Below are 16,387 nucleotides of genomic sequence, written 5' to 3'. Positions count from 1 at the left end.
TACGCACAGTTTGGGAACTGTTGGGGGGGGGGGGGGGGGTTGGCAGGGGCGTGGTGTCACTCCGAACAGCCTGATGACTTTTATGGACTCACTCATGCATGCTCACAAAATGTGACAGTCCAGACATGGCTTGAAACGTTTGGCAGCCGCGCTCCACCCGCGCTCCATCTCTGACCGCCGCCTCCACACACACCCAAACAAACAGTAAAAGTCATACCGCGCGCAAAAGGAAAACTTCTCCCCACGAGAAAACATGCGCGTGGAGAAGTTTGCGCATGAATTCTGTTTGTAGGGAAGCACAGAAAAAAAGAAGGCGTTTGCTGAGCAGAAAGACCGGATCCGGGAGATGGACGCGCTCTTCAACCGTGTCACCTGTGAGGGCAGACGGATCCTCTCCGTGTTACAGTATGACATCCCCGCTTTAAAGGTATGGTGGATGAACAGTGACATCCTTCTCAATTGCACGTCCATAGGAATAAAGTAATTGCGCACTGAGTTAAGAATTGCTGCAGTTTTACTAAAGTGGCTTTAAAAACAGAAAGGCCTGAGTGGCGCTTGAGGGAATTTGTGACAGTATTGTGAGTCAGGTATATATGAGTTTTTACCTTTAGTTTGTAATTCAGTATTATATGAATTATAGAAGTTAATGGAAAAATATTTTGACTGTTGCAGATGTGCTTCTCTTAGGGAGCGGTCCTGAAAAATGTCAGATAAATCTAAATATTCTAGGTTAAAAAATGAAACAAAAGCAAATAATCTTACTGGAGGTTTTTAGACTCACATAAATTGACATTTCATTTGAAGAGGTGCATAATTTGTTGTGGATGAAGAAAAAGTATAAAAAGAAGACAAAACAGGAAAAAAAACATGTCCTTTTCCATTTGTTTGACAATTTGTTTTGTCTTTCAGGTGTCAAACAGGTTGTGAAACTCAGTCGATGGATTTATTACTCTTAATACAAGAATATTTTAGTAAGTTTCTTTTCTTTTGGCTTTTATTACCATGATTGTATTCTGAAAAACATCCATGCTAAAATAAACTTTATCTCTTGACTTGAAAAGCAAGAGGAACTTTATTTGAAATTAAAATTTTTGTTTTAAATGGAGTTCTTTACCCCTTGGTGCTTGAATATATTTCCACTTAAGAAATAAAAATGTCACTTGCGTTTTTCCTTTTAAGTAGATACTGAATTAAGGTCAATTTGGAGCCAGAGTGGTTTGATGCATATTTACATCAACCCACTTTGGCGTGGAGTTAACACTTGGGCGTCTAAGGGCTAACTCTACAACACTATATTACATATTTAAAGAAAGAAATATCTTGCAACCAGAATTGGAAGGTTTTTTTTTCAAGCAGAGAAAAGATCACATTGATAAATCTAGAAGGTCTTTGTGTTTATTTTTGGAATGTGGTGCTTTTAAAATTTGGTTCAGCAGAACAATTCTTTTTAACAGAGTGTCATTGGCTCCAAAACCTAAATCCTCTTTTTCATACTTTAAAAACCATAATAACTAAAAGTAAATTATATAAAATATTGTACAATCTTTTTTCGAACAGCTTTTCTGTCCATATTTTCATATAAAGTGGTGGATTTTAGACATTTCAACTTTTTAATGAGCATAAATGCTACCATGGTTTATTGTAGTGTTACATACATACATACATTACAGTGTTACTGTTATAGTACAGTAAGTGTTTTTGTGTTTTACAGTCGACGGTGAAAGGAAGGGAGGGTTGAGTGTGGATGCTGGTATTTGTGTGTGTGTGTGCATGTGCCACAGTAGAGCCCCATCTCTGCTAAATGCTGTTTTCAAGCATAATAATGTTGATCTCAGCACATGCCTGCTGGGCAGGGGAGCGAGCAGGTGAGACACAGAGACAGGGCTGACGCTGGGGCAGAGAGAGAGGGGCCGAGCCACAGGTGGCCTGAACTGTACTACGGCCAGCAGCTAAAGCAAACTATCTGTCTGGATTAGAGGCAAAAAATGTTGGACTGGCTTGACTGATCTGGGTGGCGAATTAACTTAAAGATGTCCTGCCAAGCATTTCATCCGAAAGATATGTGCGGACACCCTGGATGTCGAGCATAGTCTTGCTGCTGTTTGTGCGTTTGTAGGGTTTTTAAGCTTGGAGTAAGGCCTTCCACTCTGTAATAACAAATGTGAGGTCACAGGTTTCTTCTTGTACTAACGGATTTTCTGCTTTGTCGTTCTTTCCTGTCATTTGTGTTCCAGCCTGTACTTTCTTCATTGGCTTGAGAACTTGAAGCATGGGTGACTGGAGCTTTCTGGGGCGGCTGCTGGAGAACGCTCAGGAGCACTCAACAGTCATCGGCAAGGTCTGGCTGACTGTCCTCTTCGTCTTCAGGATCCTGGTGCTGGGGGCCGCGACTGAAGAGGTTTGGGGTGACGAGCAGTCTGACTTCACCTGCAACACTCAACAACCTGGTTGCGAGAACGTGTGCTACGACGAGGCCTTCCCCATCTCGCACATCCGCTTCTGGGTGCTGCAGATCATCTTTGTCTCCACGCCGACCCTCATCTACCTGGGCCACGTGCTTCACATCGTCCGCATGGAGGACAAGCGGAAAGAGAAGGAGGAAGAAATGCGCAAAGCAAACAAGTTCCATGAGGAGAAAGAACTCCTTTATAGAAACGGTGACGATGCAGGGGGAGGTGGAAAGAAAGAAAAGCCCCCAATCAGGGATGAACATGGCAAAATCCGTATCAGAGGTGCGTTGCTGCGCACTTATGTGTTCAACATTATTTTTAAGACCCTGTTTGAAGTGGGTTTCATTTTAGGCCAGTATTTCCTTTATGGTTTCCATCTGAAGCCCCTGTACAAGTGTGCACGTTGGCCCTGCCCCAACACTGTTGACTGCTTCATATCCAGGCCAACCGAAAAGACCATTTTCATTTTATTTATGCTTGTGGTGGCTTGCGTGTCTCTTTTGCTGAATATGTTAGAAATCTATCACCTTGGCTGGAAGAAGGTTAAAAAAGGAATGAGGAATAAGTTTGTCCCTTATCATGAGTCGCTGCGCCATGTTGACATTGCAGAGCCAGAGTGTTTGGCCTCGGCTTCCAGAACTGCCCCATCCAGCCTCAGCTACCCTCCTAACTACACAGATGTGACGGCGGGCAGTGGAGCTTTCCTGCCACCTATGGACCCAGCTGCTTTGTCCTCAGCAGAGGAAATGGAGGCTCTCCACCAGGAGGAGTCTATTCACCAGGCCCCCCCCTCCTCCCACTACTACATCAGCAACAACAATAACCACAGGCTGGCCACACAACAGAACTGGGCCAACCTGGCCACCGAGCAGCAGACTCGGGAGATGAATGGCACGTCCCCATCTCCATCAGCCTCTTCCTCCACCAGCAACAAAAACAAGTACCAGCAGCAGTCAACTGATACTGTTGCACTGCTGTATGCCAGCAGCAGCACAACCAGCGATGCAGCCACCAGTGGCGGCAGACCCGGCTCTCCCTCCAACGCAGACATCTGGGGTTCAGGGAGGAGCATGCAGGAAAAAGGCCACATCACCACCACTACAGTAGAGATGCACGAGCCACCAGTAACAGTTCGCACAGACCCGCGACGGCTCAGCCGCACCAGCAAGAGCAGCAGCATCAGGACCAGGCCGAGCGACCTGGCTGTCTAAACATCTTTGTTCCTAAACCCTCCTTCTTAAACAACCTAGTCCCTCCAACCCCACCCACATTCAGAGGTAAATCCAAATTACTAAATCGAGCATTCTCATCAATCAAAAACAAGAAGAACACTGACAGAAAAGAACATAAGAGGCATAAAAGGAAACAGATGTGAAAGGATTTCACCAACCCAGAAATTCTGACTGAGTGCTGTTGGTGAGTTGCTGAGACAAAAGTTCTTTTTCTGGGGGATTCTGCACTCGTGAGAGGGAGTTAGGAATGTTGTCATGCAGTTTCATGTTCAAAAGAAGACCTTTCCACAACATGCTGACTTTAAGGGAAGAGATCTCCCCATGTTTCCTAGCTTTTTTTTCTTCTCAATGAACATTGAACATTTATTGTAATTTAAAGCCACCAAGTGTCAAATAGTTAAATTCTTATTTTTTTATTACATGCAGGATAAGCACAAAAATCTGAAATTAATGTACATAGAGTTTTTTTCACCCTCTGCAAAGCAGGTTTCGTAGCTATGCCAAATGTATATCATCCACAATCAAAGTAAATTTAATTTATTATTTTCTTGGTTATTTTTGACAACTTGCCCACCATTCAGCGACTGCTTTACGTGCCAAAGTTAGACCTGTAATATTTTGCTATACTTCCAAGAGCATAAATATTTGTGATTGGGAGTGAATGATAAGAATGATGCAACAGGGATGCAGTAGGGTTACAATTGCTGGATGGGGTCATTCCTGAGAGACCCAGAATCCACCTGGCTGTTTATGAGCATGTCAGTAAAAGAAAAAGTGAGGCGAATAGAATCCCCTTCATGTCGGCCTCTGTTGCTTTTCAGTCAGCAAATGTCAACAAAATAAGGCTTTCTGACCGGATTTAGCTTAAAAATGAAGCCATCCTTTTAAGAGACTCGGGGTGCTCCCTGTACAGGCAGTCACTCAGTACTTGATCATGAAATGTTTAGAACTGTTGCTGACCATTAAACCAGAAATCCCCTTTAAAGTCACATGTAAAGACCCAGAGTGGCAAACTTTTCTTTCCCCAGATAACATTTTAAGAGCACATGCAATAATTCAACAAGTGATTTAAAAAATAAAAAAGTATAATTCCATTTTTTAATCTCATACTTGTATCAGTTTGTGTTTGCAAATCGTTGATGACACAAAGCACAGCTGTCACTTCACCTTTCACAAAGCAGCAGCGCCCTGACTCTTTCTATTGTGTCGCGTTTATGATACTTAGACAACTCTTATGCAAATAACTAGACTGGTCAGCTCTGTCTGTTTTGTGTTACTGTCCTATTTGGTCAATCTCAACCCTGACAATCTCAATTTAACACTAATTTGCAGTTTCAAACACTCAAGAAAAGACAAAAGTGCCTAACTAATGCATGAACACTCTAAACCGCACAGTTTTACATTTATACTTTTTTGTTTTAAAATTGTAAACCAAAGAATAGACATTTGCTCATATTTTCCACTTTGAAGTGGAAAACACTATCACCCACCGGGTGATAGTGTTGTGGTACTATAAGAGAATGTGTACTCACATAAGTGTTTTATCTGACCACAGCTGCTTTCAGGACTTTCAGGGGAGACGCAATGATGCCAACACAAAGCTGAAAGGAACTATTCGCTTTTATTTTTGAATCCTGAAGTTTACATTCTAAAATCTGGGAGAAATTTGCACTTTTGAGGACAAGTGTTGTTCTGAAATTTCTGTTAGAGACATAAATATAGAAGATGGTGCCAAAGTGCAAACTCATGACACTCAAAGGCAAATTAAGTCTTAACTGAATATGACATTGCTTGTTACAGAACAGTAGCTTTAACAAGGATACGTGAGCATCTTCAGTCCAAATGAAGGACTAATCATGATGATGATGATGATGATGATGATGATGATGATGATGATGATGATGTAAAAGGGCTTTTTAATAATATGAAATAAAAATGACTGTTCTTCCCCATCAACACTTAGGGTAAAAAACATGCACAGTTGGGAGAATGTTAGTTGGGTAGCTGGCCCTTCCCTAACCCTGCAGCCTTGACAGGATGCAGTGTGCAAAGGCCCATCAGTATCAGTGAATTGTCTGAACTGTCCTGTTTCATGCAGAGCATGATCTACTGAATCCTCTGGGTGTAGGAACCATCATAAAATGCTCACAACAACCAGTTTTCAGTGCTGTCTTAAAGCAGAGAAGTGCCTTGTGAATGAATGATTCTTCTGTGAGAACAAGTTGATGTAAATGTTCATTTACCTCAAATGTTTACAAAGTGTTAATAAATACATTTTTTGTACCATACTTGATTTTCTTACTTTTTATTATTGCTTTATGTAAAAAATAGTTGTTACATAGAAATCGACTCCTTTCCTACTACTATCATTTTGTATGTATTTTAAAAACCTTCCCAGTGGTCTTTAAATTAAATATTTGGCCTAAATCAAAAAACCTGTTTCGTTTTTGAGAACATAGTTTCTGCAGAGCGGTAGGAGTTGATTAGTAGTTCATCTCTGAGTTGTGGGCAGGACCGTTGACCATGCCCCCTTCCCCTCCAATCACTTAGAACTCTGTTTACATGCTCTCTCCCTCTAGCTTACATCCCCCCACACCTCCAACTTAACATAACAGGTGCAGCAAAAATATCAACCAATAATGGAGCTATCCAGACATACAGTTTTGAGCCAGTTCGGTCGAGGAAAACAAAGACGTACCTGAATCTAGCCCTTGTGCTATTTTAGATGACCCCATCCTTACTTTGACGTGTTATTCCTACCATGACAAAGGTGGATAAAGGTGGAAAGATTTCATGTAATCCATGGACACCAGTGAAGATCACAAATCATTGAAGAAAAAAGGTTCAGCGCACTGTCCAGTGGGTCTAGATGACCCAACTCCCAAGGTTGAAGTGCCTAGGATAGCACAAGGGGTAGATATTTCTCCACCTGCTCCATGCTCGCACTACAGATCACAGTGTCATCTGCAAACATCATGGTTCATGAAGACTCCTGTCTAATCTCATCAGTCAGTTGGGTACTGGCAGTGGTCAACAATCTCAGCAGTTTATCTAGAATGCAGCAGGCTTGGAGAGAAAGAAGAGCACAGAAAAAGGAAAGACAATCCATAAAACCAATGTCCAAACTGAAACCAAACATAAAACAGAGCCTTTGGATGCAGTTGGTGTAGTGGTTTGCACTCCCACCTGACAGTGAGAAGTCCTAGTTTGAATCCCAACTGGGACCTTTCTGTGTGGAGTTTGCATGCTCTTCTCGTGCATGTGTGGGTTTTATCCAGGCACACCGTTTTCCTTCCAATGTCCAAAAACATGCATCATATGTCAATTGGTGACTCTAGAGTCTACCTAGGTGTGTGTGTGTCCTGCAACAGACTGGCAACCTGTTCAGGGTGTGCCCTGTCTTTGCCCAACAGTAGCTGGGTGGCTCCAGCACCCATTGACCTTGAAAGGGATTCAGTGGGTTTAGAAAAACGGTTAGATAGTAATTACTGGATATTTATAGGTTATAGATCTATTTAATTATGAAAGATCGTATTTTGCGTTATTTTTGTGGTTCTACAAACCAATTCTAGAAAAAAAGGTATTTATTTTCATCCTAAGATGTGTTCCAGGATGTACTTTGTCCACAGCTGACCTCACAGCTTCTAAGAATTCCCAAGAGGACCTGGAGGAAGTCGTATGGGGGGAAAAAGCCTGGGAACATTTCTTTTTTTTTATCTCATGCAGCTTCTACAAACCCAACGTGTCTAGATGATGTGGTGGGTCTTCATCGTTGTCAGCTTTGTTTTTTAAATATTTAGAAAGCTTTCAAAAGTGTAACAATAGCATTAACATCAATGTCATACTCTGGTTCAACCTTGTTTTTTCCAACCAGATTATAAATTCAAAGACAATTTTTGTAAAAATTAGTTAATGAATAATTGCTTGTTACTTTGCCCTAAAGCATTAACAACACATTATTGTGCTGTGAAATCAGTGTTGGTTTGCAAACTGAAAATGGTAAATGTTTACTGGACGTTACTCCAGTCCAACTTTGTCCTTCCAAAAACTGACCATGGATCATGCGCTAAAATAAATCCTGCATTCTGTAGATTCCACCAGTGGGTACGGCAAAGCAACTATAAGGATTACCAAATAAAACACATAAACATCAATACGTTTTTGAAAACAGGCTGTTCATAGGTGTTCTTTAATTAAGTTTTTAACATGATAGTCAAAAGAAAAAACTCTGAAACCAGCCCCCAGTGGTCATTTGAAAAACCGCAAACATTTGCTTTATCTGGGTTGACTTTAGATTCAGTTAACAGAAGGTGAGGGCTTGGCTTAAACCAAAAAAGATGATTTAACAGTCAAACAAATATCCAACATTTGCAAATGATAAAATTATATTACCCCCTAAATAAAAACCCCATTATAATATCTTTTGGGAAGCATTCTAAGTATTTATTTTTATTTTACTTTTGATTTTAATTGATGTGTCTGATGGGTACCAGACAACCGAATTTCTTCTGATGGGGATAAATAAATTATTATCTGTCTGTTATTATTATCGTCTGAATTTGATAAGGCCATAAATGACAACGTTGTCATGGTAAGCTCAATTCCAAATAATTTAACAGGCAAATTAGAAACGCACAATATTGGATATATGAGTGCTTTACTGTGCCAGTGCTTTTACACTTCTGTTTATGATGTACAAACACACATTTTACTCTGAGCTCAAAGCTTGGTCCAAAACATGTAACTTTTTACACATTTCCAGTTGGTTGTAGTACTAAAACTTTAGTCACATTTACCCGTACCAGGGCTGACCTGTACAGGTGTTGCAGGTTTTTGGCCAGCGGAGGGAGCGCAGGTGTGTCTTGCAGTTCCCTTGAGGTTTACACATACAGGGTCCGTTTGTTCCAAAAATATGTTTTTGTGTTCACTGTCTATGCCTTTGGTCCATTGTCTATGTCTACTGGACAAGTCTTAGACAAAAACAAAAACATATTTTTTACACAAACGGAACTCCATACATACGCATGAAATAAACCAATCAATCAAATCAAATCAACCCACTTCCGCTTACTTACCCTTGCAAGTTGTTTACAGGTTTGCTACAGCCTGTTGCCTGCAGCATAAATGCAGATAAAAATGTGCATGAAAATTTGGGCTTACAGAGCGGTCTGCGACCTTAAAATTTCATGTGGGCAACCTGCATGCCCTGTACAGATTTGCCCATTTTTCGCCCACAGGGCAGTTGTGACTAAGGCTTAAACAGCATTTAATATTAACTGCTTTACTTATGTGGGTGTAACTAGTCAGTTAATGACACTACAAGCTACCAAATCGAAGAGAGATTTTAGGCCTCTATGACTACTTAATCCTTGTGCTATCCTAGGCACTTTAACATTGGGAGTTGGGTCATCTAGACCCACTAGACAGTGCGCTGAACCTTTTTCTTCTATGATTTGTGATCTTCACTGGTGTCCATGGATTACATGAAATCTTTCCACCTTTATCCACCTTTGTCATGGTAGGGAGAACACGTCAATGTAATGGTGGGGTCATCTAAGATAGCACAAGGGTCAAACACCCCAGAATTATTATTGAATTACTTCACTTTAGCATATTACTGCTAAATACTTCTCTGTTAGCTTTGACCTAAACGTTCTTCAGTTCCCCCAAGATAAAAAGTTCCTAATTCTCAAATTCGGTCAAGTGTCGTCTGCCAGAATAATGCTGAGAAACAAGCAGATGCTTTTGTTACTTCAATGAATAAGCTAACCCTTTCCATGTAGTCCCAAACATCCTGCTCTCTAACCTTAACCCATATGATTCAGAATATCTCAGTGAGTCCAAATCCTCCACCTTGGAGTTACAAACAGGAAGTACCGGTTGGTTCCATCCATCCATCCATCTTCCTTTCGCTTATCCGGGACCAGGTCGCGGGGGCAGCAGTCTAAATAGAGATGCCCAGACTTCCCTCACCCCAGCCACTTCCTCCAGCTCCTCTGGGGGGACCCCGAGGCGTTTCCAGGCCAGCCGAGAGACGTAGTCTCTCCAGCGTGTCCTGGGTCTTCCCCGGGGCCTCCGCCCAGTGGGACATGCCTGGAACACCTCTCCAGGGAGGCGTCCAGGAGGCATCCGGACTACATGCCCGAGCCACCTCAACTGGCTCCTGTTGATGTGGAGGAGAAGGAGTTCTACTCCAAGCTCTCCGCGAGTGACCGAGCTTCTCCCCCTATCTCTAAGGGAGCACCCAGCCACCCTACGGAGGAAGCTCATTTCAGCCGCTTGTATTTGGGACCTCGTTCTTTAGGTCATGACCCATAGCTCATGACCATAGGTGAGTATTGGAACGAATCTCACGTGCTAAATCCAGCAGAGTTCGGCTTCTTTTAAATTTATAAGAAAACACAACTTTTTAGCTAAACTATCATTAGTTTTGCTGTAATTAACGTCTTTTAATAGAAATTGTAATTAATCATTTTACTGTGTTGGTGATAAGAAATGAAACAAAGAAAAACAAGAAGGACAACCTTATGTGTGACAGTAAGATTAGATGTCTGTTAACATGCGGGCACTGAACTTCACTAGAGACGTTTTTACTGTTTTAAAGGCTGCAAAAGAAAAATTGCAGTTCCTCTTGAACTAATGGCTTTCTTAAACAAACATTGACTCAAACAAATTTTACTAACGTGCTTGATTATTCAAAGGCATTAACCTAACTGGGCTTATTCTGACTTTGCTAAGAAAAGCTACTCAATTTAGGTCATGATTTGTTTTTTCGGCCGTTTTTCCAGCCACTTGGCTTCCTGTTTGTTCTACTCTGATCTTCAACCTCCCGACCACTAATTTCCTCCTCCTCTACATTCCAGCAACCAATATTCCCTTTTGACGCTGAGTCAGGCCCACTTCAAAGCAAGGTTCTGAAATAATTAAAGTAAGACGGGTGCGTGAGTCTTTCACCTGAGAATCAGACTGTGACCACAAACACACTCCTAACAGTTACAAAAACCAAGAATTTATAATGCTTTGTGAGAAATATCACAGAGATTTGTTTCGATCCTTAACTTCCCTCTGAGTTTAGGTCAATGTTCTCAGAAAAACGACAGATGTAAGTTTAAAAGAAATCGTTAAAGAACAAGGCATTTTTCTTTATTTATCATAAAGATTTCAGAACTCATAAAACAACCACTGAGTTTTAAACAGACACCAAAATGCTTCAATGCAATAAAACTTAAGCTCTGAACAATTTGGAAGAATATTCAACATCTATTTCTTAAAAGCATGGACATATTATTTGTCTTTTTATTTAAGTAACACATTTTTCTCCAGCTTCTAAGCTTGAAGGTTGACGTAAAAAAAATAATTGTGTTTTACTTTATTTTTAACATGGCACTGCTAAGCCATTACAGAAGTTTTTCTATCCGGTTATTCCTGTTTCTTTTCTCTTCTAGTATATTTTTTGGGTACAACGTACTATAATACTCATTTGTTCCTTTTTTCAGTTGTTTTATCATATTTCAAGTACTGTGTTTGCAATTTTGTCTACCTCGGTCAATATCTAGTGATAGTTGCTAACAGTCTCCTTTTTCTGCTTGGTCCTTCCAATTTAAGAGAAAGAAAAAATCCCTCAAGCTAAAGAATTTTGTGGTAGCTTTGGTGTTTTAACTGGGAACTGAATCATATTCATAGAAACCTTTTTTTTTCCAAATTCATATTTGGAAACAGTGACGAGCAGTGGTTTTCTAAAAAGGGTACCATCTGTGGAAAATATAAGCGGGTGAAACCTATGTAAACATATGGTCATCACACAGCTCTGACGTCCCCCATCAGATTTTTAAAGATTAAAAAAAAACTTGTGGTACGGAAACTTTACTCCACCTATTCCACCCGTTCCTGAAAGGACGGTTGAGTTGGACAGAGTAAAGGTAGAAAGTGAGCCCATTTGTGATGAAAACCCTTCTGCACATAGGTTTAGAAGTGGTGTAGATTTGGTCTTTTTACCATTACAACTTCAATGAGACATTGCTCCCAGTGGATGCCTGCCTCCAGTGGTCATTAATGGAACTGCTTTGTGTGGCGTATAGTGTTCTTCAACTCTGAACCTCATGAGCTACCGCTCTGTTTGTTTTGCAGCTAACACTGCTTCAGTAATTACTGGTCACCTGGATCAGGTGTGATCAGTCAATAGTAGATCACAGAAACTGGGATCACTCAATCCAGCTAATCAGCAATTACTGAAGAGGGGTTGGCTGCAAAACAAGCGTGGCAGTAGCTCACAAGGAGGCCTGAAATTGGACCCTCCCCCCTTGCATTCCAAATAGGAAGTACTTGCTGGCTCCAGAAGCCAAAGCAGCTTTTACTTAGTCATTATAGTTGTCACCGTAACCATTCCTGTTCTGATACCTTTTCTTAACATATTCTTGCTAATCATGGTTGTTTTTTTCAGGATGTTTTTTTCTTTATAGCAGGTTATTCATGTTATAAACTGATCAATCAGATTTTCCAATAAACGCATGTGATGCACCCTGGCCCAGACCAAGCCTGCTTTCAGTGGAAAGCGTGTGGCCTTACTCAAGCTAATAGTTGCCATGGAAACGCTGACTCAGATCGACTCGGACCAGTCAACATTTACTTACGTAGCTCCAATATGGTGACACCCGTATCGCGGAAAAATGGCGACTGATTTGGCTTCATTTCGCTGGAGCCGGAGGTAAAGCGTTTTCTATGGGTGACGTCCCACTCGCTCTGTCCAATTAACCCAGAGGCCTACAACCTGAGGATCTGGGGCTCTTTTATCCATCCATTGTGGCTCTTTGGCTCAAAGTAATGATGCAAATGCTTTAAAAAAAATAATTATGGTTATCTATTTATTTGATACAGGATGTGTTTTATTTTGCAAGGAACTTATATGTGCTGCTGTTTAAAGTAAATTGAAATTAAAATTGTATAGAAACAGAATTCAGAAACACAATAAAAACATAAATAATAACTTAATTATTGTAAATATTTAATACAATTGGTTATAAATAAATGGCTTAATGGTGACAAAAACAGAAATAAAGTTTATTTTTTAAACAATAAAGTCGAACTTTGTAGCTCTTGCTACAGTGGATAACCCTTGTGCTATCTTAGATGACCCCATCCTTACATTGACGTGTTCTCCTTACCATGACAAAGGTGGATAAAGGTTGAAAGATTTCATGTAATCCATGGACACCAGTGAAGATCACAAATCATTGAAGAAAAAAGGTTCAGAGCACTGTCTAGTGGGTCTAGATGACCCATCTCCCAACGTTAAAGTGCCTAGGATAGCACAAGGGTTAAATAAAATCATATGCTGATCATGGTGAGAAATAAATGCATTGATGTGATTTTTTAAATGCTTTGATTTTTGTATCCATTTTGGCCCCTGTGAAATCCCACTTGGCCCCATGGTGGAAAAGCCACTTCTAGAGAAAGCAGCAGTCTACCACTGAGTCACCAGTCTGCAGCTAAGAGCGGACAGGAGGCTAAATTTAGCCTTTAATCGCCTAACAAATTCACACTCAGCCCACAGCACAAATACCTCAGACCTTCTTTATGTATTTCAGGAGTGTGATGAATTTGTCTCTGCAACTCCGGACCACTGGCTATTGGACAGACAGTGATTTGTTAAACCTAAACTAATCTAAGTGTCTGATGGACAAGAAATTAAAAAGGAGATTTGGTTTATTGTAGTACAATTAATGCATTCAGTTTGTTTTATCCTAACTTTTAAATTAAAAAGAAATCCACAATTGGAGGTTAAACAAATAAATGAAAACACTGGGTTTTTAGATGCATCACACATACTGTATTACATGCAAGATATGTGGAAATATTTTGGTTGATAAAATTCTTAACTTTATCTCATTTCGACACGTTGGTGATTTGATTCAAAGTCTTGTGAAATCTGTGAAATTAATGAACCATTGTAAACTTTTCTCACCCCTCAGCGTTATGCAGCAGGATCAGTCTCTGAAAGGTCATTCAAACACTCACAGACCTTTAATTCAGTTAATCTCCCTAACAGTGTCTGCCTTCTTTTAAATGCTTGATGTGTAATTGATGTAACCATGCAACACTCCTGTGTGTGTGTGTGTGTGCGTGTGTGTGCGTGCGTGTGGTTGTGTGCAAAAGGGCTGTTTTGACTGTGCATCCACTGAGGGAGGGGCCATGCAGGGCAAAATAGCATCAGGACAGTTGTGAGGTGGCAGGTCATTTCTATGGGGACACCTGCAGGTCAGGCCACGGTATGATACCCACAATGCACTTGTGCAGGGGTCTGCAACCTTCAACGTTTAACCCTTGTGCTATCTTAGATGACCCCCCCCTTACATTGACGTGTTCTCCCTACCATGGCAAAGGTGGATAAAGGTGGAAAGATTTCATGTAATTTCATGTAATGGACACCAGTGAAGATCACAAATCATTGAAGAAAGAAGGTTCAGAGCACTGTCTAGTGGGTCTAGATGACCCAACTCCCAATGGCAAACTGCCTACGATAGCACAAGGGTTAAAGAGCCATTCATACATTCAGGACGATTTCTCACAGCCCAGTAGGAGCCATACAATCTTACTTCACCCTATAGAAAAAAAAGACACTGCTTTATGTTTATTTTATTGTTACTATTATGGTGAATAGAAATAAAATGTTGTTTTTATTAGCATAAATAAAACGTTTTTAAAAATGCCTTTCTTTTCTAAATATGAAATTGTTTATCATTTTTTAAACAGCTTAACATGACTTCCTTTCAAAATAAAAGACACCCTGTTTCACATAAGGTTATCTCATTGCAGCAAATGTGGTACAAGGTGCAATGCCAGCAGTGATTTAAATTTTTTTATTTACCATTTGTGGTGCATTTCAGACGATTTGTAAATCTAACTAACAAAAATGAAACCAGAGATAATTAAATGACCCTTCCTGTATTTTCTTTTTTTTACTTTAAAGCACATTTAAAAAATCCTTGAATTTGTTCAAAAATAGCAAATCTGCCTTATAATTCAGTGTGCCGTCATTATGGTTGTGCTTACTGACCTGAAATTGATTTTCTGTGGTACAAGGCACTCAAAAATCAGTCAAAATATTTTAGTTTGACTTGTGATACATACTGTCCTTCAACTGTTTGTGAATTACTTAAATAAAATAAAAGCTCCTTTTTTTTTACTTTACCACTCACCTGCTTTTTAGTTTTACAGGTACATTTCAAAATTAAAAACTTCTTTGTTTTTCTTTAACCAAAGACTGACATGGAAGTGGTAAAGGAGCCTCATGGCTCCAAGAGCTCCAGGTTGCAGATCTCTGCACTTGAGTAACCCCACTGGCAGTTTAATTCAATTCAATTCAATTAAAAAATCACAACAACAGTCGTCTCAATGGGCTTCGTACCGGTAATTATAAAGTAAACATAAAATCAAAAGGATAGCGAATACATAGAATTCAATAGGAGAATACTAAACTTAACTAACTAAACAGCCTAAACTAAACTGGGCATCCCTGCCCTTAGACCCTCCTTAAATCAACAGAGACTTGCAAGCCAGGGAGTTTAGATGTTAAAACTGTTTTCTGGTCGGTTTTTCAATGTTTTAAAATGTTTTCAGGACTAATCCAAATTTCCTGCCACTGGCAGTGTGATCCGTTTTCTGATTTTACTTTTCTGCATGAAAAGCCAGAAAACCTTGTAAAAAATGAAAGAAAGACAGCAGCTTCATTTAGATTTACTTTAAAAGCAAAAAAATTTCATCTAACCTGCTAGGACATAAAAATCTCAAATCTGAGTGAAGTTTTTTATTCATTCTCTCCACTAACACTGACAATTTTTATTAAAAAAAATGTTGATGTGCAAAGCTGTCTGTAGTAAATATTTCCCTACTTTAGGGAAGTACTAAAGAAAGTCAGGCCTTTTACTGTCTGTGAGCACCTAAAACATAAACACAAGTTAGAATAACTGCAGAAAAAGACAATTGTTTTTTACGTGGAGGCCAAAATGCAGCTGATGTGATGAACATGTGAAAAACACGTGTTCCTTTAAAAAGAGGGCAGAGAACACGGAAGAGGGGAAGTGTGATTCTCCTGTCTTCAGCTGAGAGTGCTGTGCTGGTATCGCTCATGCAGAGAGGATGTGAATCTGGCTCTTCACGCAGTCACTCTGTGACCACTCGCCTCCCTTTGGGCAGTAAAATAAAAAGAGGCTAAGAATGTCTGAAGAAGCTTTCAAATCTCAAAAATCAATGCTTGGGTGTGTTTCAGGATCGAGACTGGATCAGGTTTGAAAGAAGGGGGTTCAGGTCTGCTATGGCTGGCTTCCTGTGTGCAGAGATGTGGGTGCAGACTCCATGGTGGCAGTGAGAAGTTAAAAAAAAGAAAAAGATGAGTTAGGTGACAGCGATGACAGGAATCCTGCACTCGCTCCTCCACTATAGTTTACCAAATAGGGTCAGGCATTCTTAAATTTAACCTAATCCTAACTCCCCCACCCTGAACCCATCAGCACAAGCCAAGGTTTCCCCTCTGTCTCTATGTCATCCTCAGTCTGGGAAACTGTTAATATTCATGCTTCCTGTAAGAGCAGTAAATGAAAAGCTGCAGCTCACTTCTCAACCTGAGAAATGTGGTTTGTTGTTGCCCTTTCGTCCTCCCTGCAGCTGCACAGGGGCCCTTCCCTCCCAGCTGCTGTTCTATTATCATTA

General features: G+C 40.3%; 1 protein-coding gene across 2 annotated transcripts; it reads left to right on the top strand.

Annotated features, from left to right (window-relative positions):
- Window positions 1-52: 52 nt before the first annotated feature.
- gja3 (gap junction protein, alpha 3) lies at window positions 53-5,970 on the top strand. 2 transcript variants are annotated; one of them, XM_011489442.4, is made up of 4 exons: window positions 53-427; window positions 910-971; window positions 2,235-2,732; window positions 3,060-5,970. In XM_011489442.4, the coding sequence occupies exons 3-4, from the start codon at window positions 2,270-2,272 to the stop codon at window positions 3,659-3,661; spliced, it is 1,065 nt and encodes a 354-aa protein (XP_011487744.1). In that variant the 5' UTR covers window positions 53-427; window positions 910-971; window positions 2,235-2,269; the 3' UTR covers window positions 3,662-5,970. The 2 variants fall into 2 exon arrangements, with proteins under 2 accessions (XP_011487744.1, XP_011487742.1); XM_011489440.4 differs by having other exon boundaries at window positions 54-427; window positions 2,235-5,970.
- The last annotated feature ends 10,417 nt before the right edge of the window (window positions 5,971-16,387 follow it).

The sequence above is a fragment of the Oryzias latipes genome, chromosome 21 (genome assembly GCF_053564925.1).
Source record: "Oryzias latipes strain Hd-rR chromosome 21, Olatipes_Hd-rR_3.1".
Lineage (NCBI taxonomy): Eukaryota > Metazoa > Chordata > Actinopteri > Beloniformes > Adrianichthyidae > Oryzias > Oryzias latipes.
Note: the sequence above shows the minus strand (reverse complement) of the source record. Positions and strands in the feature narration are given on the sequence as shown.

What these genes read in the sequence shown, in the direction of transcription:
- gja3 (XM_011489440.4), top strand. Translation starts at nt 2,270, where the DNA reads ATGGGTGACTGGAGCTTTCTGGGGCGGCTGCTGGAGAACGCTCAGGAG.